Source organism: Vanrija albida (assembly GCF_041260175.1).
Source record: "Vanrija albida strain AlHP1 chromosome Unknown contig_3, whole genome shotgun sequence".
Taxonomy (NCBI): domain Eukaryota; kingdom Fungi; phylum Basidiomycota; class Tremellomycetes; order Trichosporonales; family Trichosporonaceae; genus Vanrija; species Vanrija albida.
The window spans coordinates 2,353-18,500 of record NW_027191422.1 but is presented as its reverse complement, the minus strand read 5'-3'; the positions used below and the strand labels follow the sequence as shown (position 1 = coordinate 18,500).

Here is a 16,148-nt window from a genome sequence, read left to right as displayed (position 1 = left end):
GCCCTCTGCCGTTGCCCACTGGCTAGCGCACTAACAAGTATAATTGGTGCTGCTACGGACAGTAAACTGATGGAATGTACTGAGGGAGGATACATAACTGCTCCAGCGACCCACCCAGACGCCGGCTCCTACAGGGGCGGTCACACGATGGCACGGCTTGCTCATAGCTCGTCGACGTGGCGCTTCCGCACAATCAGAGGCATCTGGGGCCCGTACTTGCTCTCAGTCTCGACGGTTGGGCGCTGTACAACCATCCACTCGCGCTTGATAGGTGGCTTGCTTGGCAGCGGCTCAAACTTGAACTGGCGAGCGAGCACAAAGGTGGCGGCCTTCATCTCAGTGACGGCAAACCGGTATCCAATGCAGTTGCGGGCGCCGCCGAGGAACGACAAGAGGTTGCCGTACACTCCGGGCACCTTCTCGAGTGGAGGGCGGTCGTGACGGTCGGGGTTGAACTCGTGCGCGTCTGGGCCCCAAACCTCGGGAGAGTTGTTGACGTAGCCGATCTCAATGTAGATGCTTGTGCCCTTCTTGACGTGGATGCTTTCGATCAGCTTGCCGTCAGTGCCCATGATGGGCTTGCTAATGGGCAGGACGCAGTCCTTCTCTGGCACGCGAATGGTGGCCATGACAGGACTATCGACGCGCAGGACCTCGTGGACGACCTTGTCGAGGTATGGCAGTGAGTTGAGCTGGTCACTAAGAGAGGCGTCAGCATGGGTGGTACTGTCACCATGGCCACGCACAAGTCTGGCATCTCCTCGGGGAACTGGGACACCTCCTCGTAGAGCTTTTGCTGGACCTCGGGGTGGTTTGCGAGACGCTCGACGAGGAAGCCCAGGCCGGTCGATGTGGTCTCGTGACCGGCGAAGAGGAGGGTAGTGACCTGCGCGAGCACCTCCTCGTCATTCAACCGTTGGTCGTCACGGACTTCAGCCGAGGTGTTGGAGCGAATGAGGAGTGACAGAATGTCCTTGTCCATCTCAGCTGGTGCCAGGACGCCCGACTTTTCGTTTGCGATACGCTTCTTCTTCTCCTGGACGAGTTTCTGACCAGATCAGGACCTCGATCGCCTGCCTCAACTCACGTTGCTCTCCTCCGTCGTAATCTTGACATTCTCGACCACCAACTTGCCACGCTTTGTAGGCTGCAATGGTCAGCTGTGCCATACCCACTCGTTGCTTACGATCAGCGTCCGCAGGATGGGGAAGAACGTCTCCATCATCAACAGAGGGGTCATGGAGTGAACAGCGGCGATGATGTCGTTGTACGAGTTGGACAGCCGGTTGTTACTCTTGCGCAGACTGTCAAAGTCGTTGTTCATGCCGGCGACGCCGAGGATGTCCAGGGCAAGCCTGTTGAAGAAACGAAGCGTGTCGATCTTCAGGCCGTCCTCACCGGCCGCCTGGAGATCAGCTGCCGTGCCGGGGTTGGGGGCGGCAAAGTCCGTTGCCTCAAGGCCAGCCTTGACCGGGTCGCCCTTGGAGTCGATGAGGTCGTTCCACATCTTGGCGAGGACGTAAGACTTGTTGAGGAACACGGGCATCATGAGTTTGACATGCGCCGGGCTGAACACTGGCTGCACGACGCGTCGCTGGCGGCGGTGGTCGGCACCCTCGGCGATGAGCAGTCCCCAGCCCAGCAGGGGGCCGAGGAGGTTACTGGCAAAAGACGGCTTGGCAAAATCGTAGCCGTGCTGGAGGATGTACCCGATGGTGGTGACATCGGCAGTCAGGAGTGCTGGCCGACCGCCGAGGCCAGAGAGGCGAACAACCTTGCCATACTTGTCGATCCATTGCCCGTGCTTGACGCCGGGCACACCGACTGAGCTCTCCAAGGCGTGGCCCATGAACGCCGAACGGCGCGGTGGGCCAGGCAGTGTTTTGAACGTGCACCTCAGGTACTGGAATGGATAGAGGAAGAAGGCGATGGTGGCGACAGAGCCAAGGATCCACCATGCGACCAGAGCAACCGGGTGCGTGGTCCAGGCTGGGAGCGCGTCCTTGATTGAGCGAAGGGCAGCGAACAGCGCCGAGTCGCTAAGCGGCGCGGTGATCTGGTCGAGCAGGGGGGACATGTTGTGTGGCCGTTATGGAGGTCGGCGGCAACAGGGAAGAACCGACGCGTAGGCATCGTGCGGGTTATAAGGCATTGCTGCACCGGGCAGGCTAGACCGAGGTCTCGGTAGAAACTCGAGTTGTGTAAAGGGGGGACACATGGCGTCGAGAGCCCGAGTTAGCTGGAACAATGGTAAACGGGACTAGGGGAGGGTCCTGGGTGGTGCGAATGGCTTGGAGCCGGATTCGGGCCAACGGGGGGGTGGGACCTATGCCCGGGTATCTACCACATCGGGTAGCATGTGGAGTGCCCCCACTCTCCGCCTGAGGATGACAAGGGCTATCTTGGCAGGACGGAATAACTGGAAACCGAGGCCTCATGACGCGACGATTTGGGAGCTTTCCAAAACAAACGAACCGGTGACGGAGGATGACCCGGCCACGGGCTGTGCGACGTCTTCGATGTACGCCTTCACTTTCCTCGTATATCGAGAATCCGCGCGCGCATCGGGCACGGTCATTCCGCCAGCCGAACTGTCTCACAATCTTGGTGGCCTGCATCGATGGTGTCTCAAGGCGGGTTCCTGTGGCCGCGTGACGTGCAGTATCGGAGGTGGCCAACGTGAGGACTCCAGTTGCCAGGACACTGTCTCACCATATGCCGAGGCGGCCATATGGCTCGTCGGCACTATCAGGAGCGTCGTGGGGACGGGCATCGGGCAAGTGGGCAGGGGCACCGAGGCGAACAAGCATGCACGCGTTTGATCGGCGCCTGGGAGGCGGGCGGGCAATCTCGGCATCACCTGATTCGACCTCCACTGTTGTTGATGTTCCCACCTGTCAACCAGCCAACGACGTGACGATGACGGTCGCGCGGCGATTATTCAACCTCACACTCTTGATCAGCCTTGCGTTCATCATGTGCCATAGGGTGGTGTGCCCCAACGACGGCAAGCCGACGTGGTGGGGATGCGGTGGGTACACATCCTGCGGTTCATTCTGACCGGACGCAGGGAATCACGTCGAACAGGTTTGTTGATTACGGCGACGCCATCCTCTTCAAGCTCACACAGCAGGCCCTCGCTGGAGTCCCACAAGCTGAGCGTTGCCAGTGTGAGCATGAGCGGATACCATGGATGCCGCTGTTCAAACGGGTCAAGGCGACGGCGGGGGCGACGGCTTCTCCAACTCCTACTCCGAACGACCCGAAGCGCGAGGAGCTGTGATGTCCGGCAAGTAGATCGCATGCAGCAACATCTATTCTCATGACGGTTTTTACCGTGCACCACACGCACGCCCATCATCAAGCCTTCGCCTCCGATTTGGGCTGAGCGGCAGCCTTGGCAGCGGCGCGCTCCAGCTCAACCTTGGTCCATGCCTGGCCCTCCTCGGTTGCGCGCCACTTGGCGTCGCTCAGTCTCAAGCCGTCAAGGTCGAGGTCGACCTTGTTGCCGAGCCAGGTGGCGTGCGTCGAGTGGTCGGCCACCTGGTCTCCGGTGTGTGGGTGGAACAGAATGCTAGGCGAGTCAGGCCGGTCGCCCCGGTGTACACTCACGACAAGGGACCACGGTTCTGCACCAGGTACGAGAACACGGCCCCGAGCTGTTCAGTCGTGTAGATCTCGACAAGGAACATGGGGATTGGCTGTCCGTCAGCGTCGTCACCGTTGGCCTTGCTCACGTGTGGGCCGATGGCAACCTCGTAGAAGGTGTACGTTCCGATCTCGGGGAACTCGCGCCGAAGCGCCGAGTGGACTTTCTTGGCATACTCCCGCTCACCCTTGTTGTTGGGCTTGTGGTAGATGTGGATGTCCCAGTTGGGCGACACGCGTGGGTGGTCGTAATGCTCGTTGAACAGCTTGCCGTAGTAGGGTGAGAGCTGGCCATCGGGGCGGGGAGGATTGACCCAAGGTCCGCGGCCGTTGGCACGCGGCTGGCGGACCTCTGGCAGGGGCTCGAGTGCGTCGGCGTCATAGCTCAGAAGAGGCGCTCCGTAGTCGTAAAAGTTGGCGTTGTACGACGCAGCCAGGGGGTTGACCTTGCCGCCGTAGGTGGGGTCGAAAGGCGCGGCGGCAGCAGTGGAGGTGTCGGCAGCAGTGGGTTGTGTCATGGCGACGAGAGCGAGGGGTGCGTGAGGTAAGTAAGTGGTGGGTGGTCGTGCTTCTGGCGGCGGCTTATGAGTCTCGCGACATGCCTACCTCCAATGTCCGTGCCGCCATCACAACGCTTGGACAGCGTGCAACCATGTCGGTTGTCTCCGCCATCGCCTTATCACGCGCTCTGACACCATCGCTCTCCGACGTTGCCGCTGGTCGATCAGGCCACTCGCTTAGGCCGGTGCCGCCGGCACTTTCACTGTGGATGCAAATAGCCTGACCGGACACGATGCGCCGCTTTGTGATGCGTGCCAAGTAGTGCTCGGCTGCATTTCACTCGCAGTCGACTGACTATCCACTGACGGCCGCTCCTCCTCACCCTCACGCACGCCCCCGGCCCGTGGCGCCCGATTGCCGCCGGCCGGGTCGCTGGACCGCCAACTGGTGAACTCCCCAGGGGCTTCCGGTCGACTGGGTCGTGGTAAGCAGTCAACCGCCGGAGTTTGCCCGTCGCTGTTGTAAGGCACACCCAGGTGTAAACATGCAAACAGCTCGCGCAGCTTGCAGATCGCAGTCGGAAGCCATGTGGCAACCATGGAATCACCACGTGGCTGACCCCACTCGACTCGACGCGTTCCGTGACGGAGTGTTGTTTTTCCTTGTCGCTGCGTCAGACATTGCCTTGGCAAGCAAAATCCATTCACTACACACCTCAAGACCATCTCAACATGGCCAAGGTCGAACACATCCTCACGCTCTCGTGCCCCGACAGGCCTGGCATCGTCCATGCCGTCACCGGCGTGCTTGCCTCGCTCGAGCTCAACATTCTCGACCTGCAGCAGTTCTCGGACCCAGTTTCGGACAAGTTCTTCATGCGTGTCCACTTTGGATACACCGAGTTGGACGACGCCAGCAGCCTCAAGCAGCCCTTTGAGGAGCTCTCGGCCAAGTTCTCGTTCGACTACTACGACATCCGCCCGGCTGCCCGCAAGACGCGCGTCCTGATCATGGTTTCCAAGATCGGCCACTGCCTGAACGACTTGCTGTTCCGCATCAAGGAGGGCAAGCTCAACGTCGAGGTCCCCATCATCGTGTCCAACCACCCCGACTTTGCTCAGCTCGCCGCCAACTACGGTATCGAGTTCCGTCACCTCCCCGTCACCAAGGACACCAAGGCGCAGCAGGAGCAGCAGATCCTCGACATTGTCGCCGAGTTCAACATCGAGCTCATCGTCCTCGCGCGCTACATGCAGGTCCTGACCCCTCGTCTGTGCTCCGAAATGAGCGGCCGCATCATCAACATCCACCACTCGTTCTTGCCCAGCTTCAAGGGCGCCAAGCCTTACCACCAGGCCTATGAGCGCGGTGTCAAGACCATTGGTGCGACCGCCCACTTTGTCACGGCGGACCTCGATGAGGGACCGATCATTGAGCAGCGCGTCGCCCGCGTCGACCATGCCATGAGCCCCAAGGAGCTTGTCGAGGAGGGTTCCAACATTGAGAGCCAGGTTCTCGCGGCGGCTGTCAAGTGGACCACCGAGGGACGAGTCTTCCTCAACAAGACGAAGACGGTTGTCTTTGCGTAGACGTTGCATGTCACGGTTTGCATATGCATGGTGTGCCGAGCGCAGGCGGGCGAGGGCGGCACTTGATGGTGGGTGTGCATTTGCCGGCGGCAACGGCCGCACACCGGTAGAAGCGCTGGCCGCCGGTACAACACTGGGGACAACTGGCGCCAGCCCAGCCAGGGATCAACAGACGTGGGGGAACACCTGCCAAGCAGCTGAGGGCTGGGGTGAGCTGGACGACACCTGTGTGCCTAGGCGTTCACTGTGAGACAGGCCTGGGGGCTGTGGCTTCGGACCTGCGCCTTGGCCTGGCTTACAGGTGCATCTCTTTCACATGCACGGGTGGTGGCCGATTCTCGGTGGAGCCCCTTTGGCTTGGGAATCTGTGCAGGCAGGTTGAGGCAAGCATCCGAAGGGACCTGGACACCATGAGGTGCCCAGGCGCCCATGACGTGTAGAATGCCGATGTTCCCCGAGGACAGTGGCCAGTGGCACGAGTGTCAGGCTTCCGCAGGGGCGAGGGTAGCGCTGACGTGCTTTTGCTCGGTGATGACAGGAATGGGGGCCACGGCACTCCCTCGCCTGGAAACTGATAAGGATATGTGCGGCTAACACTGCTCAGGCTGTGCGAGCCAATGCGCGACTGACGTCTCGTGCTGCAGCAACGCTTGGTGGCCGGCGTTGCGGTAGTGGATCCGCGATGAGAATTGCCGTGGTCAGATGACAGCAGCTCCCCTCGTCCGCCCTCCGCGGCCTGCTCACCAGCAACTCCCGGACGCGTTGTGGCTGCTGCCAGGAGACATTCCGACTTGTTTCAGTCAAGCTTGCGGTGTTAGAGGGGCGGCGTTGCTGGGTTGCGATGGTGGGCTACCCCGCTGACGCCTCCGGCGCAGTGACAGGCCCCGAAGCCGGCGCCACAAGTTCTCGGTTCCGTGTCATATGCCCTCGTCCTCAGCCACAGTGTACCAGAATGAAGTGACCCACCCGCGGACAAACAGAGGGTCACGGGAGCGCAGGACGCATCACCTCGGGGCGTGGACGCCGACTGGTTGTCGTTCTTTGTTGCTGCGGAAGGGGACTGTGGCGTGCGGCCCGGCGGTGGCGCTTGTGGCGCTGAACGTGATAGACATCCGGGGGTGCATCACGTCGGTAACACGTATGGCGTAATCCCCTGCAATTGAAAGTTTTCTGGGTCAGGGTAGCGGTCGTGCAGGTGCAGAGAGAGCGTGGAGGAACTCGGATCGTGGACATCTTGGCAATCGGTCCACGGTCACAACGGCAGCCCTCTTCGACTCGGCCAAGCCGGGCGACCACCTCCCAGCGCCACCGGCGGCATCACCCTGTACGCTTTCCCACACTGTTCTCCGAGCTCATGTAGGTTGCGCGCGTCTGATCCCAAACGCGTCGTCTATTGTCTGTAAGCCCCGCCCCGCAGTCCTGATGCGGGGCAAAGTCACGAGGAGGATCAAGTGATGCGCAGCTATCCCCGGTGGATATGAACCGGCCGCTCTCATCCCCCATCTCCATCCCAACCTCTTTGTACCCTCTTCACACAAAACGCAAGTCTCAACATCGCAGCTATGACCTCGTACTCGCGCACGGCCATGTCCCCACCGCCACGCACGCCGAGCCGACACGGCGACTCGCAAGCACCACAGACGCCACGCAGGCAGCGATCGTCCTCTCCGTCGTGCTCTTGGGCCGTGCCCAAGACACCCACCAAGAGCAAGAGCGCGCTTCCCCGGTGGTCACTAGGCCCAAACCCCTCAACTCCACCGAGGCGACAACTACTTACTCCGCCTCGTCGCCCCGAGCGCCCACTGGATCCTGCTGGAATGAGCTACCCCATCACGCCACTGTCACCCTCACCGGCACGCGTCTCGCCCTCATACCTGCGCCCCAGGAGGGCGTCCAGTCCTGTGCCTGATAGACAGGCCGTTCACGCATCTCTTGCCATTCACCAGGCATCGACTCGGCTCGCACACGCTGTCAAGCTTCCGAATCTGTCTCCTCCGCCCAGCCCTGGTGTGGCCCCGCTCGGTTCGCCTTTCCGCCAACGGTAGTTTTAGTAGACAGGTGCCACCTTCAAGCTTGATGTGCTGGCCACACTTTGGGCAATCGATACGGACACCGTGTAGCGATGCATCCATTTGGCTCTGACGTGATGGGCCTTGGTGACCCGCGGTGTGGCGCCGGCAGCACGGAAAGGAGTGCCATGATGGCACGGCGAGGGCGAGCTATGTACCCCTGCCAAATGCGGCCGCCAGCTCGAGTGCCTCGGAAGCACGCCAGAGAAGGGATGCCAGAGTATTTCCTAAAAGCTGCACGCTGAAGTATTCCCATGTGGGCATTCATCACAAACGCCACACCCGCGCGGACCTCCCGTCTGACCGCCAGCAGGGCGGAGTTGCCCTCCTGTGCAAGTCACTCCAACTTGGCCTTGAGCGATCGACCAGCAACATGCTCTGCTGCTCAAGCCTACCATGGCCTGGCGTGACATGCATCGGTCCAGAGGGCATGTTTCATGCATGACGAGGAGGGTTCAAGCGATGCTGCTGGTGCCGGTCCGATTCCAGAGGAGCGCACGTGATGAGTGGAGTGTTCATGCCACGGCGATTGCCTGCAAAGAGGGATGTTGCTTCTCCCGTACGCAACCACTCCATGTCCATTCATTTTGGGGCCAACATACAAAAGACTTCTCTCGCTTCAAACTATTCATCCTCAGCCCCTCCATTCCCTGCCCCCGCTTCTGTGGACAATGTCGCTACACGCAGTACCTGAAGTCGGGGTTCTGCAGAAGTCAGCTCGCGATTTGGCATTGTGCTCACGGCGGAGCGCCGCGAGCACATGTCGACACTAACCTGGATGTCCGTGAGGTCGTCGAAAGCGCGCTCGTTCTTGGGACCATCGGGCCCCTGCGCCGCGATCTTCTTCTGGTTACGGTGCACAAGTAACCAGCGGGTTCCAAGGCACAGGAGGATGAAAGAGCCGTCTGACGGTGTGAGCTGGAAGGCCGGACGGAAGGCAGGCGTAGATATCGTCGGGAGGCAACTCACAAAGAGCCAGGTGGATGTGGAGACTGTGCAGGTAGCGCGGTGCCCAGCGAGCCTGGAACAGCTGAGGCGAGACGGCGTTGCCACCGGCCCATCCCATGTACTGCGACGTCAGTGACTGCTATGATGCAGATGGCAGAGCGACTCACCGTGATCGCGTACGTAACACTCTTCTTGGTCTGACCCGCCGAGTTGCGCGACAGCATGAGGAAGATGGCGGGGTTGTTCGCCTGGAAGATCTGGAGCATGTAGAGGGCAACGACAAGGCCGCCCTTGGTCTTGTCTGACGGGGCAACGATGATGATGACGATCGTGGCTGGGGTCAGCAGTGCCAAGCAGCTGAAACATACCGATGATGTTCGGGATGGTGAACGCGATCATCGTGTACAGTGTCTGGTTGTAGCGGCGGATGAACCACGAGATGACAAAGTACCCGGTGACCTGGGCGTGAGCGGGTCTCTCAGCTCGAGCACTTACTGTTAGCGTGCCGAGAGGGATGTTGAGAAGCTGCGACTGCAGAACGTCAAAGTGGAAGGCCTGGTTGAGCAGGAGGTTGTTGAACTTGTTGACGCCGCCGATGACGAGCGTCTGGAAGAAGGGGAGGAAGAAGAGGCACAGCGAGTAGGGGTCGGTGAATGCCTCGTACACCTGCTCCTTCTTGAACTTTTTCTGCTTGAGGCCTTGGTTGTTGGCACGAACGCGCTCAACCAGCTTGACCTTTTCCTCCTCCGATGCCCATCGGGCTTGGGTGGGAGAGTCGGGAAGGTAGATGAAGATGACGATGGCCGAGATGAAGGATACAGCGGCAATGGCGATGTGCATCCACTGCCAGCCTTTGAGTCCCGCGTGGTCCTTGACGTGGTAGAAGGCGTACTGGGGTGTCAGCGGACGTGGGGGGATGTACCTACTCCGAGAATGCCGGAGATGATGGTGTTGGCGCCGCTGAATGGTTAGAACTGCTGCGCTACACGTTCCCGACTTACACCATACCTGGGGAGTGTCAGCAGTGCGGAGATTACGTTCGGGGCCACTTACATTGCCAAACGGCCTGGACAAGAGGCTGCTCGGGCGCGAGATACCACTGCACAGTGACTGTAGAGGTCAGCAGTACTCCGGGCGGCCGTCTTACGAGTAAGCAGGCACGGGCCAATGATGGACTCGAAGAATCCGAGCAGGAAGCGGATGGCGAACACCGGCGGGACAGACAAGGAGAATGCGATACCGATGAGGAGCTGCGCGGTGTAAGCATTGTGGGACTAGGGAGCACTGCGACTTACCACAGACCAGATGACAATGCCGACGCTGAGGACCTTGGCTACCGGGAGACGTCGCACAGCCTGGTTGGCGAGAGGCTCGCCGACGATGATGCCGATCCACATGAAAGTTGAGGTAAGGGCGTAGTCCTGGCCTGTGGGTTAGCTCCAGTCGACCGATCCACCCACCCTTCGCGTTGATGTCCTGGAGCCAGCCCATGATGCTAGATGTCGCGGTGGTACCCTTGTCGAGGGCCTGGCACAGGTAGGCAAGCGTGAGGAGGGGGAGGATGCGGCGGTGGACTCGGCGGCGAAGGCGCGTGTTCTCTTCCTCAGAGATGACGAGCGTTGGGTCGACATAACCGGCGGCAGCGTTGTCGGCGACCTCGGCGTTCACAGACTCGACGTCGCCGGCGTCGCCCTTGACGTCGCTGGCGTGGGAGACGTCGCGCTTGAGATCAGCTTCGGGTTGGAGCATGGGAGGCATGGTGGGTAGGTTATCGTGAGGGTGCTTGTCTCGTGCCCATGGGGCCCAGTTATGTACTAGTTGACATTAGCCATGAGGCCAACATCCTGCACCGTCCGTACCTCCTGGCAACATCCTGAGAAAGCACGCGACTCTCATGGCGTGTTTGGTTGGGTGCGGCTTGGTGCCCAGCGGGTCCCCGGGCCGGGGTAACATGCCGTGGGGGCTCGGTGATTGTAGGCCATTGGCAGATGCTGGGGTGTGGATGGGGATGTCGGGCGGCTAGAAGAGCATCCCATATGCGACTGAATCGGCCACTTCCTTGCATTCTCCTTATATCAGCTGTTCTTCCGGGAACGCCGGCCCGCGGCCGACGGGCCGAGCTGGGGTTGTGTGGGCCACACGTGCCTGCCCCAAAGGGAGCGGCGCGCTATTGCAGCTGGCATCGCACCGCCGAATGCGTGCACAACCGTGTGCGTGCATCTCGGTCTCGGCCAAGATGTACATCCCAGTATTTTCCATATCCCGGCACACGGATCGCAGTGCCCAGTTGGCCGTGCAAACCACCCGGGATCCCGGTACCTCGGTGTTTCGTTGTCAGATAGTCTTGGCTATGGGCGTCAGGGTGAATCGGACCGAATGGCCTAACACGGGTCGGAGTGGCCCCACGTCGCCAGCGTCGCCGCCTGTTCTGTGAGAGCCCCCGCCGAAGCTTCGTTGGACCGTTGCCTGCAGCGACTGTCACTGCGCCGAGACAGTGGCAGCCGTTGTCATGGATGCACGGGTCGAGGAATTGAATGCGGTGTCGGACCGATCGCCCGTGTGAAGGCGTCGTGGCGAGCGTCTCGGACCGACCTCCGTCCGTGTAGTCGGCAGCATCGTGATGGCCTGCGCGGCACCCATCAGGCAGGCAATACTCAACGCTTTCGGCAACTCCTCGAATGTCAAGCACGCTCAAGGTACGGTCAAAGCTCTCCACTACCCTTTACGTACACTATTGGCGAAATGTTCATCAACCGAAGTGACTGAAAGGAGGGGGTGGGAGATGGCGCGTCACTGGCGCACAGTCTATAGAATCGCACGAAATTGTTCAGGTAAGGGGAGAAGGCATGGCCAGGACGGAATCCGACCGGATCAACGCTGCGGACGCCGCACAGCCTAGTATGGCTGGCAGGTGCCGTCCACGCACGAGTACTGCTGACTGTGAGTGGAGAGGAGGTCGCAGCTGCGTAGGTTAGCCCGGATAGAATGTTCGGTTACCCACTTGAACCCGGAAGCGTGAGTGGAGTTGTCGTAGTAGCCGTTGACGCAGCCGCCGCACGACTCGAGCTCGGAGCGAGTGTCGAGGCACTGCCGTTAATCGTTGCGCGTCCCAGAGCACCCACCTCGTAGCCCTCGGACGAGTCTGAAGCTCTGCAGGCGGACAGCGTTCCGGGGCAGTAGGTATTGGTTGCTGGGTCGATACGCTTCCTCCTCTGGAACCCAGAGGCCGCAGCCTGGGGCGAATGCACAAATACCTGTCGTTAATCCTGCGACACTGTGCTGGACCTACAAAGAGGCTTCCCTGCTGGCAGCCGACACTCGGAGCACCGCTGTTGACCAAGTTGTCGTTGGAGCAGAAGCAATTCCACTGGTTGAAGACGATCTTTGAAGTTAGCGAAGGGAGAACAGACGACTCACGTTCGCATACATGTACGCGTACACGCTGAATGCGCATTGGACGAAGCACTGGCCAGGGTTGCTGATAACGTTGTACGAGCCCAAGCCGATGTTGATGTTGGGCTGGTTGTAGCAAGTCGAGAGGCCAGTGACGAACGAAGTCTCACTGTCCCAGTACTGCCACGAATTGAAGGGGCACGATTGACAGCCGGGTGGGGACTGGTTCCCCGGGCTACATCCCGCAGTCAAGGATCCCTGCAGAAGAGCGCTGGGGTTAGACCAGGTGGTGAGAGCACAGACACATCCTTGGGTGTCGGGGTTGTAGAAGAAGTACCGGTTGCTCTGGGTCCTGCATGTGGACTGGAAGTTAGGGAGACAGCCGGGAGGAGTTGTTCTTACTGAGCAACCGAGGAAGGTGAAAGGGCCGTTCTGAACAGTGGACTGAGGAGTGGCGGCGGAGTAGCATCCTAGGAAGGTGGGTGGAGCGACTTATCTGGTGAAGCCGGGAGGTTACTGCCCGAGGACACCAACCACTAGAGTCAGAATGAGTAGAATGACGGGCAACATGGTGGAGGGAAGCTTTGGGGGCGGGGTACGGGAGTGGCAGTCTGGGACGCGAGTTGTTTGTTGAAGACGTAAGACGTGCGTTGATTCGGGCGCCGGGAGCCACAGAGGGAACAACACATACCGGCCATTGCTTACTCGCAGGTGCGCGTGCCTTCTAGGGAGACGGTAGGGCACGTCCACTGTTCATCAGTGGCCACTAGGCGTGGAAGTGTCAACAGATGCGCGCTATCCCAGGTGGGTAGAGCCTCGTTGTGCAGTACAGCAGCCACCCTCGACCCAGGGCGCTGCGTCTGCCACTCGCATCTCCTGTCCAATGACCGCAGCTCATCAAGTTTGCAGGACGTTGGGACAGCTCGGTGATGCACGCCTTGGAGTGCCTCGGTCATAGCAAGTCGGAGGGGGTGCACCACTACTCCGACGTGGCTCAGGAGGCGAGGCAAAGGGGACCGCGGCGACTGATATCGGATCTTATTACACGAGATGTTTGGTTCATTCAGGTAAGTTTCGTACCTTCTCACTCGGCGTCAATTCTCTGCGGTGTTCGAAGACGGGCGACGCGTGGGGCTGAGTCGTGATGCTGGATCGTCAACCTTCGCAACAGGGTAGGAGGGTGTGGTCTTGATACATCCGTCGGCTTCTTCAGGCATTGCGCCGAGAAGTACCTCCTCTTTCGGCGTCCCTAAGATCTGCATACAGGGTTTGGGCAGCTTCTCGACGCGCTCACCCCTGAGGGCGACGCGTTCCGAGCTTGGCCATGATACTGTTCCTCATCGCGACGCGTCTGCAGCCTTCTGTGGCCCGCCCGTGAGTGCAATGAGCTGTCAATGAATTCAATCGTGACCACGGGTGTGTCGACTGCGTGCCAGAGGTCATGCCACAGACCAGCTGGAAGAGAACAGGCTAGGACGTCGATCGTAAAGTGCACAGATTGCGGGCATGGCTTGTTATCATTCACCGGCAACTGCGCTCGGCGATTGAGTGCCTCGCTGTAGTCCGACGGAGCAGGGGCTCGGGAAGGCCGTCGGTGTGCTGCCTTGTGCCGGCCGCGGGCCAACACTCGATTCCCGGTTTCCGGAGCGCCACCAAGGGTAGGGTCGACGTCTGCGTGATCGACAGACAAACAAGAGCATGATCCAGAGCTGTGGTACCGCCCTGGCGCCACGATTCGCCCTGATTTGTGCTCCGCGTGCGGCACATGCTCTGTCCCCGGAATGGATGGGGTGGTGAGAGGGGAGCGTGTTGGGGCATGCGGCGCGTCCCCTAATGCGCGCTTTCTTGCGGGGCGGGCAAGTGAAGCGGGTGGTGCGCGTCGACCAAGTGGCGGGCCTCGCGAGTGACCCCGACGACTAGGGAGCCGGCAGCGTCCACCCAACGGGGCAGGTGGTCAGATTGGGCCAGGAGGCAGTGGTATATCTCCGAGGCACTCACTACTTTGGGTGTTTGACCGCACCCGTGCTATTCAGCTGGCATGCGCTGTTGAGGTGCCCGCCGCGCCGGTGTTCGTTGAGAAGCGGTGGCGTTGTGTGGGCCTGTACGCCCCGGCGGCGGCCGACGGTGTTGGTGGCTTGAGAGTCCGACCTCCGCCGGTATGCAAGACTATGTGAACACAGACGTCCACCGATATCTGCTTGGGTTACTCAAGGTGTTGAGGGATTTTGACGATGGCAAAGTGGATCTGGGTAATGATGGCGAAGTGGATCTCGAATGGAAGAAATGGGGTTGAGCTGTGACGTCATGTGGACAAACTGGGCAACTTTACGAGTGTTGGCTTAACACCGATCGCACCGAGCGGCGAGGCCATGAGGAGCACAGCTGTTTCACTATCACCTTCCCAACTTGCAAACGTGCATTCGTGCAGGACAACACGATTCAGTGGGGAACGCAGGCAGACGCCTTCGCCTGGTTGCGCGATGTTCGTGCTCGCCATAGGTCTTTGGGCGCTGCGGTCACAACTTGCGCCGCGATAAGGGGCCAGGCTCGCTCATCCTCTCCCCAACCGTATCCAGCTTAGCCGAATGGGCCGCTCGGGTAAAACCAGAAGCTGCTGGCCGCGCAGGAGTGCTCATGGTTGACCTGTCAGTAGGAGGCTTCGCAGCAAGTCTGGCGCCAGGCTGCGACTGACGCGCAGGTCTCGGCCGCGACGGATCACCACCTTGTTTCCTGACGAGGCCGTGATCTCTTCAAGCCTCGTGTCTCGGTATTGCTCACTCACCGAGACCGATTGGGGACAGGCAAGGCACTGCAGAAAACTCTTCGGCTTCCCGGTCGAGGGGAGCCCTCCCTGGATGAACCAAACATCGCGTGTCTACGCCGCAGCCGTCCACTCGAGCCTCGTCAGGACGCGGTCGGGCTCAAAGGCAGCGACCAACCCGATGGGTCACAACCCTGGGCTACAATGTAGAAACGAGTCAACCAGGATAGGCAAATCTTGCTTGTCAACGGGCACGAGCCCTGACGAGTTGTGTGGTGCAGCTCTAGAACCAGCAGCACTTATCGTAGCCACGACTTGACGGCCGCCGTACTCTACCCTCACCCTGTTAGGGCGAGGGACATTTGAGTAAACAGTGGCACATGGACAGAAAATCGACCTGCCCTCCGTCCTCCCCACCCAGTTGCATTTGTATAAATCTGCTTTCACATTGTGCCACTGCCGCAAATCTTTTCTCCATCGTCTTTCTACCATGCTCGCATTCCCGGTGGCTCTTCTTACTGTGTTCGCGGGGTCGGTCCTCGCGCAGGCCCCTCCCGGCTTCACCAGCCAAAGTGGCCCACCCACCTTCTTGGGATGTTATGCTGCCGCCACCACGGAGTCCACGGTGCAGCCTGGCCCCTTCACCTTCCTTGCCTGCTCAGTAAGCCACAATTGTTCTTCGGTAGACACATGGCTCACGGCGTGCAGTCCACCTGCAAGACTCAGAACCAACGATACTTCTTTTGGAATTTTGACACCCAGGGATGCGCTTGTGCTCCCACGGCCTGGTCTACCCCCGCCTCCCTGCTGACCGGCGTCAACACGGCAGGATGCACGTCCACGAACCAGGTGCCCCCTGGCTGTCAATCGTGCCCACACAACACTTGGCAGTACTGGGATAGCAGCACCACGTTTGTGACCGGTTATTCAACATGTTACGCCCAGCCCAGCGTCAACATCGCTTTGGGCTCGTACAACGTCATCACCACCCCTGCTGACTGTTATGTTCAATGTGCAACCTCGACATATGCGTACATCTACGCAAACGTAAGTTCCAAGGTAGTCCCTGCGCTGACCTAGGTAGATCGCCTTCAACCAGTGGAACTGCTTCTGCTCCAACGACTACTTGGTTCCCGGTGGCACGTCTTTCCAGGGCTGTCAACAGGGCAGCGTATTTGTAAGTCGCGTGCCGTGTCGCAGACTTGACGCGGCGCCAGGTCTTTGCGCACTCGCTCCAGG

At 60.1% G+C, this 16,148-nt stretch overlaps 5 protein-coding genes across 5 annotated transcripts; 1 reads left to right on the top strand and 4 right to left on the bottom strand.

Annotated features, from left to right (window-relative positions):
• Positions 1–161: 161 nt before the first annotated feature.
• Q8F55_003274 (uncharacterized protein) lies at positions 162–2,077 on the bottom strand (the record flags this gene model as incomplete). The annotated part of the gene is made up of 4 exons (XM_069351821.1): positions 162–699; positions 747–1,048; positions 1,088–1,147; positions 1,187–2,077. 4 exons carry the CDS (start codon positions 2,075–2,077, stop codon positions 162–164), a joined length of 1,791 nt encoding a protein of 596 aa, XP_069209239.1.
• Positions 2,078–3,360: 1,283 nt separating this feature from the next.
• On the bottom strand, positions 3,361–4,166 carry Q8F55_003273 (uncharacterized protein; the record flags this gene model as incomplete). Its single annotated transcript, XM_069351820.1, has 2 exons — positions 3,361–3,574; positions 3,613–4,166. 2 exons carry the CDS (start codon positions 4,164–4,166, stop codon positions 3,361–3,363), a joined length of 768 nt encoding a protein of 255 aa, XP_069209238.1.
• A 714-nt stretch (positions 4,167–4,880) lies between these two features.
• Q8F55_003272 (uncharacterized protein) lies at positions 4,881–5,738 on the top strand (the record flags this gene model as incomplete). The annotated part of the gene is made up of 1 exon (XM_069351819.1): positions 4,881–5,738. The coding sequence occupies one exon, from the start codon at positions 4,881–4,883 to the stop codon at positions 5,736–5,738; it is 858 nt and encodes a 285-aa protein (XP_069209237.1).
• Positions 5,739–8,484: 2,746 nt separating this feature from the next.
• Positions 8,485–10,513, bottom strand: Q8F55_003271 (uncharacterized protein; the record flags this gene model as incomplete). The annotated part of the gene is made up of 11 exons (XM_069351818.1): positions 8,485–8,511; positions 8,582–8,712; positions 8,777–8,876; positions 8,923–9,089; positions 9,124–9,646; positions 9,682–9,715; positions 9,757–9,763; positions 9,809–9,865; positions 9,903–10,005; positions 10,051–10,181; positions 10,216–10,513. The coding sequence occupies 11 exons, from the start codon at positions 10,511–10,513 to the stop codon at positions 8,485–8,487; spliced, it is 1,578 nt and encodes a 525-aa protein (XP_069209236.1).
• A 1,137-nt stretch (positions 10,514–11,650) lies between these two features.
• On the bottom strand, positions 11,651–12,846 carry Q8F55_003270 (uncharacterized protein; the record flags this gene model as incomplete). Its single annotated transcript, XM_069351817.1, has 7 exons — positions 11,651–11,717; positions 11,757–11,842; positions 11,878–11,988; positions 12,045–12,137; positions 12,173–12,511; positions 12,551–12,618; positions 12,840–12,846. 7 exons carry the CDS (start codon positions 12,844–12,846, stop codon positions 11,651–11,653), a joined length of 771 nt encoding a protein of 256 aa, XP_069209235.1.
• Positions 12,847–16,148: the final 3,302 nt, after the last annotated feature.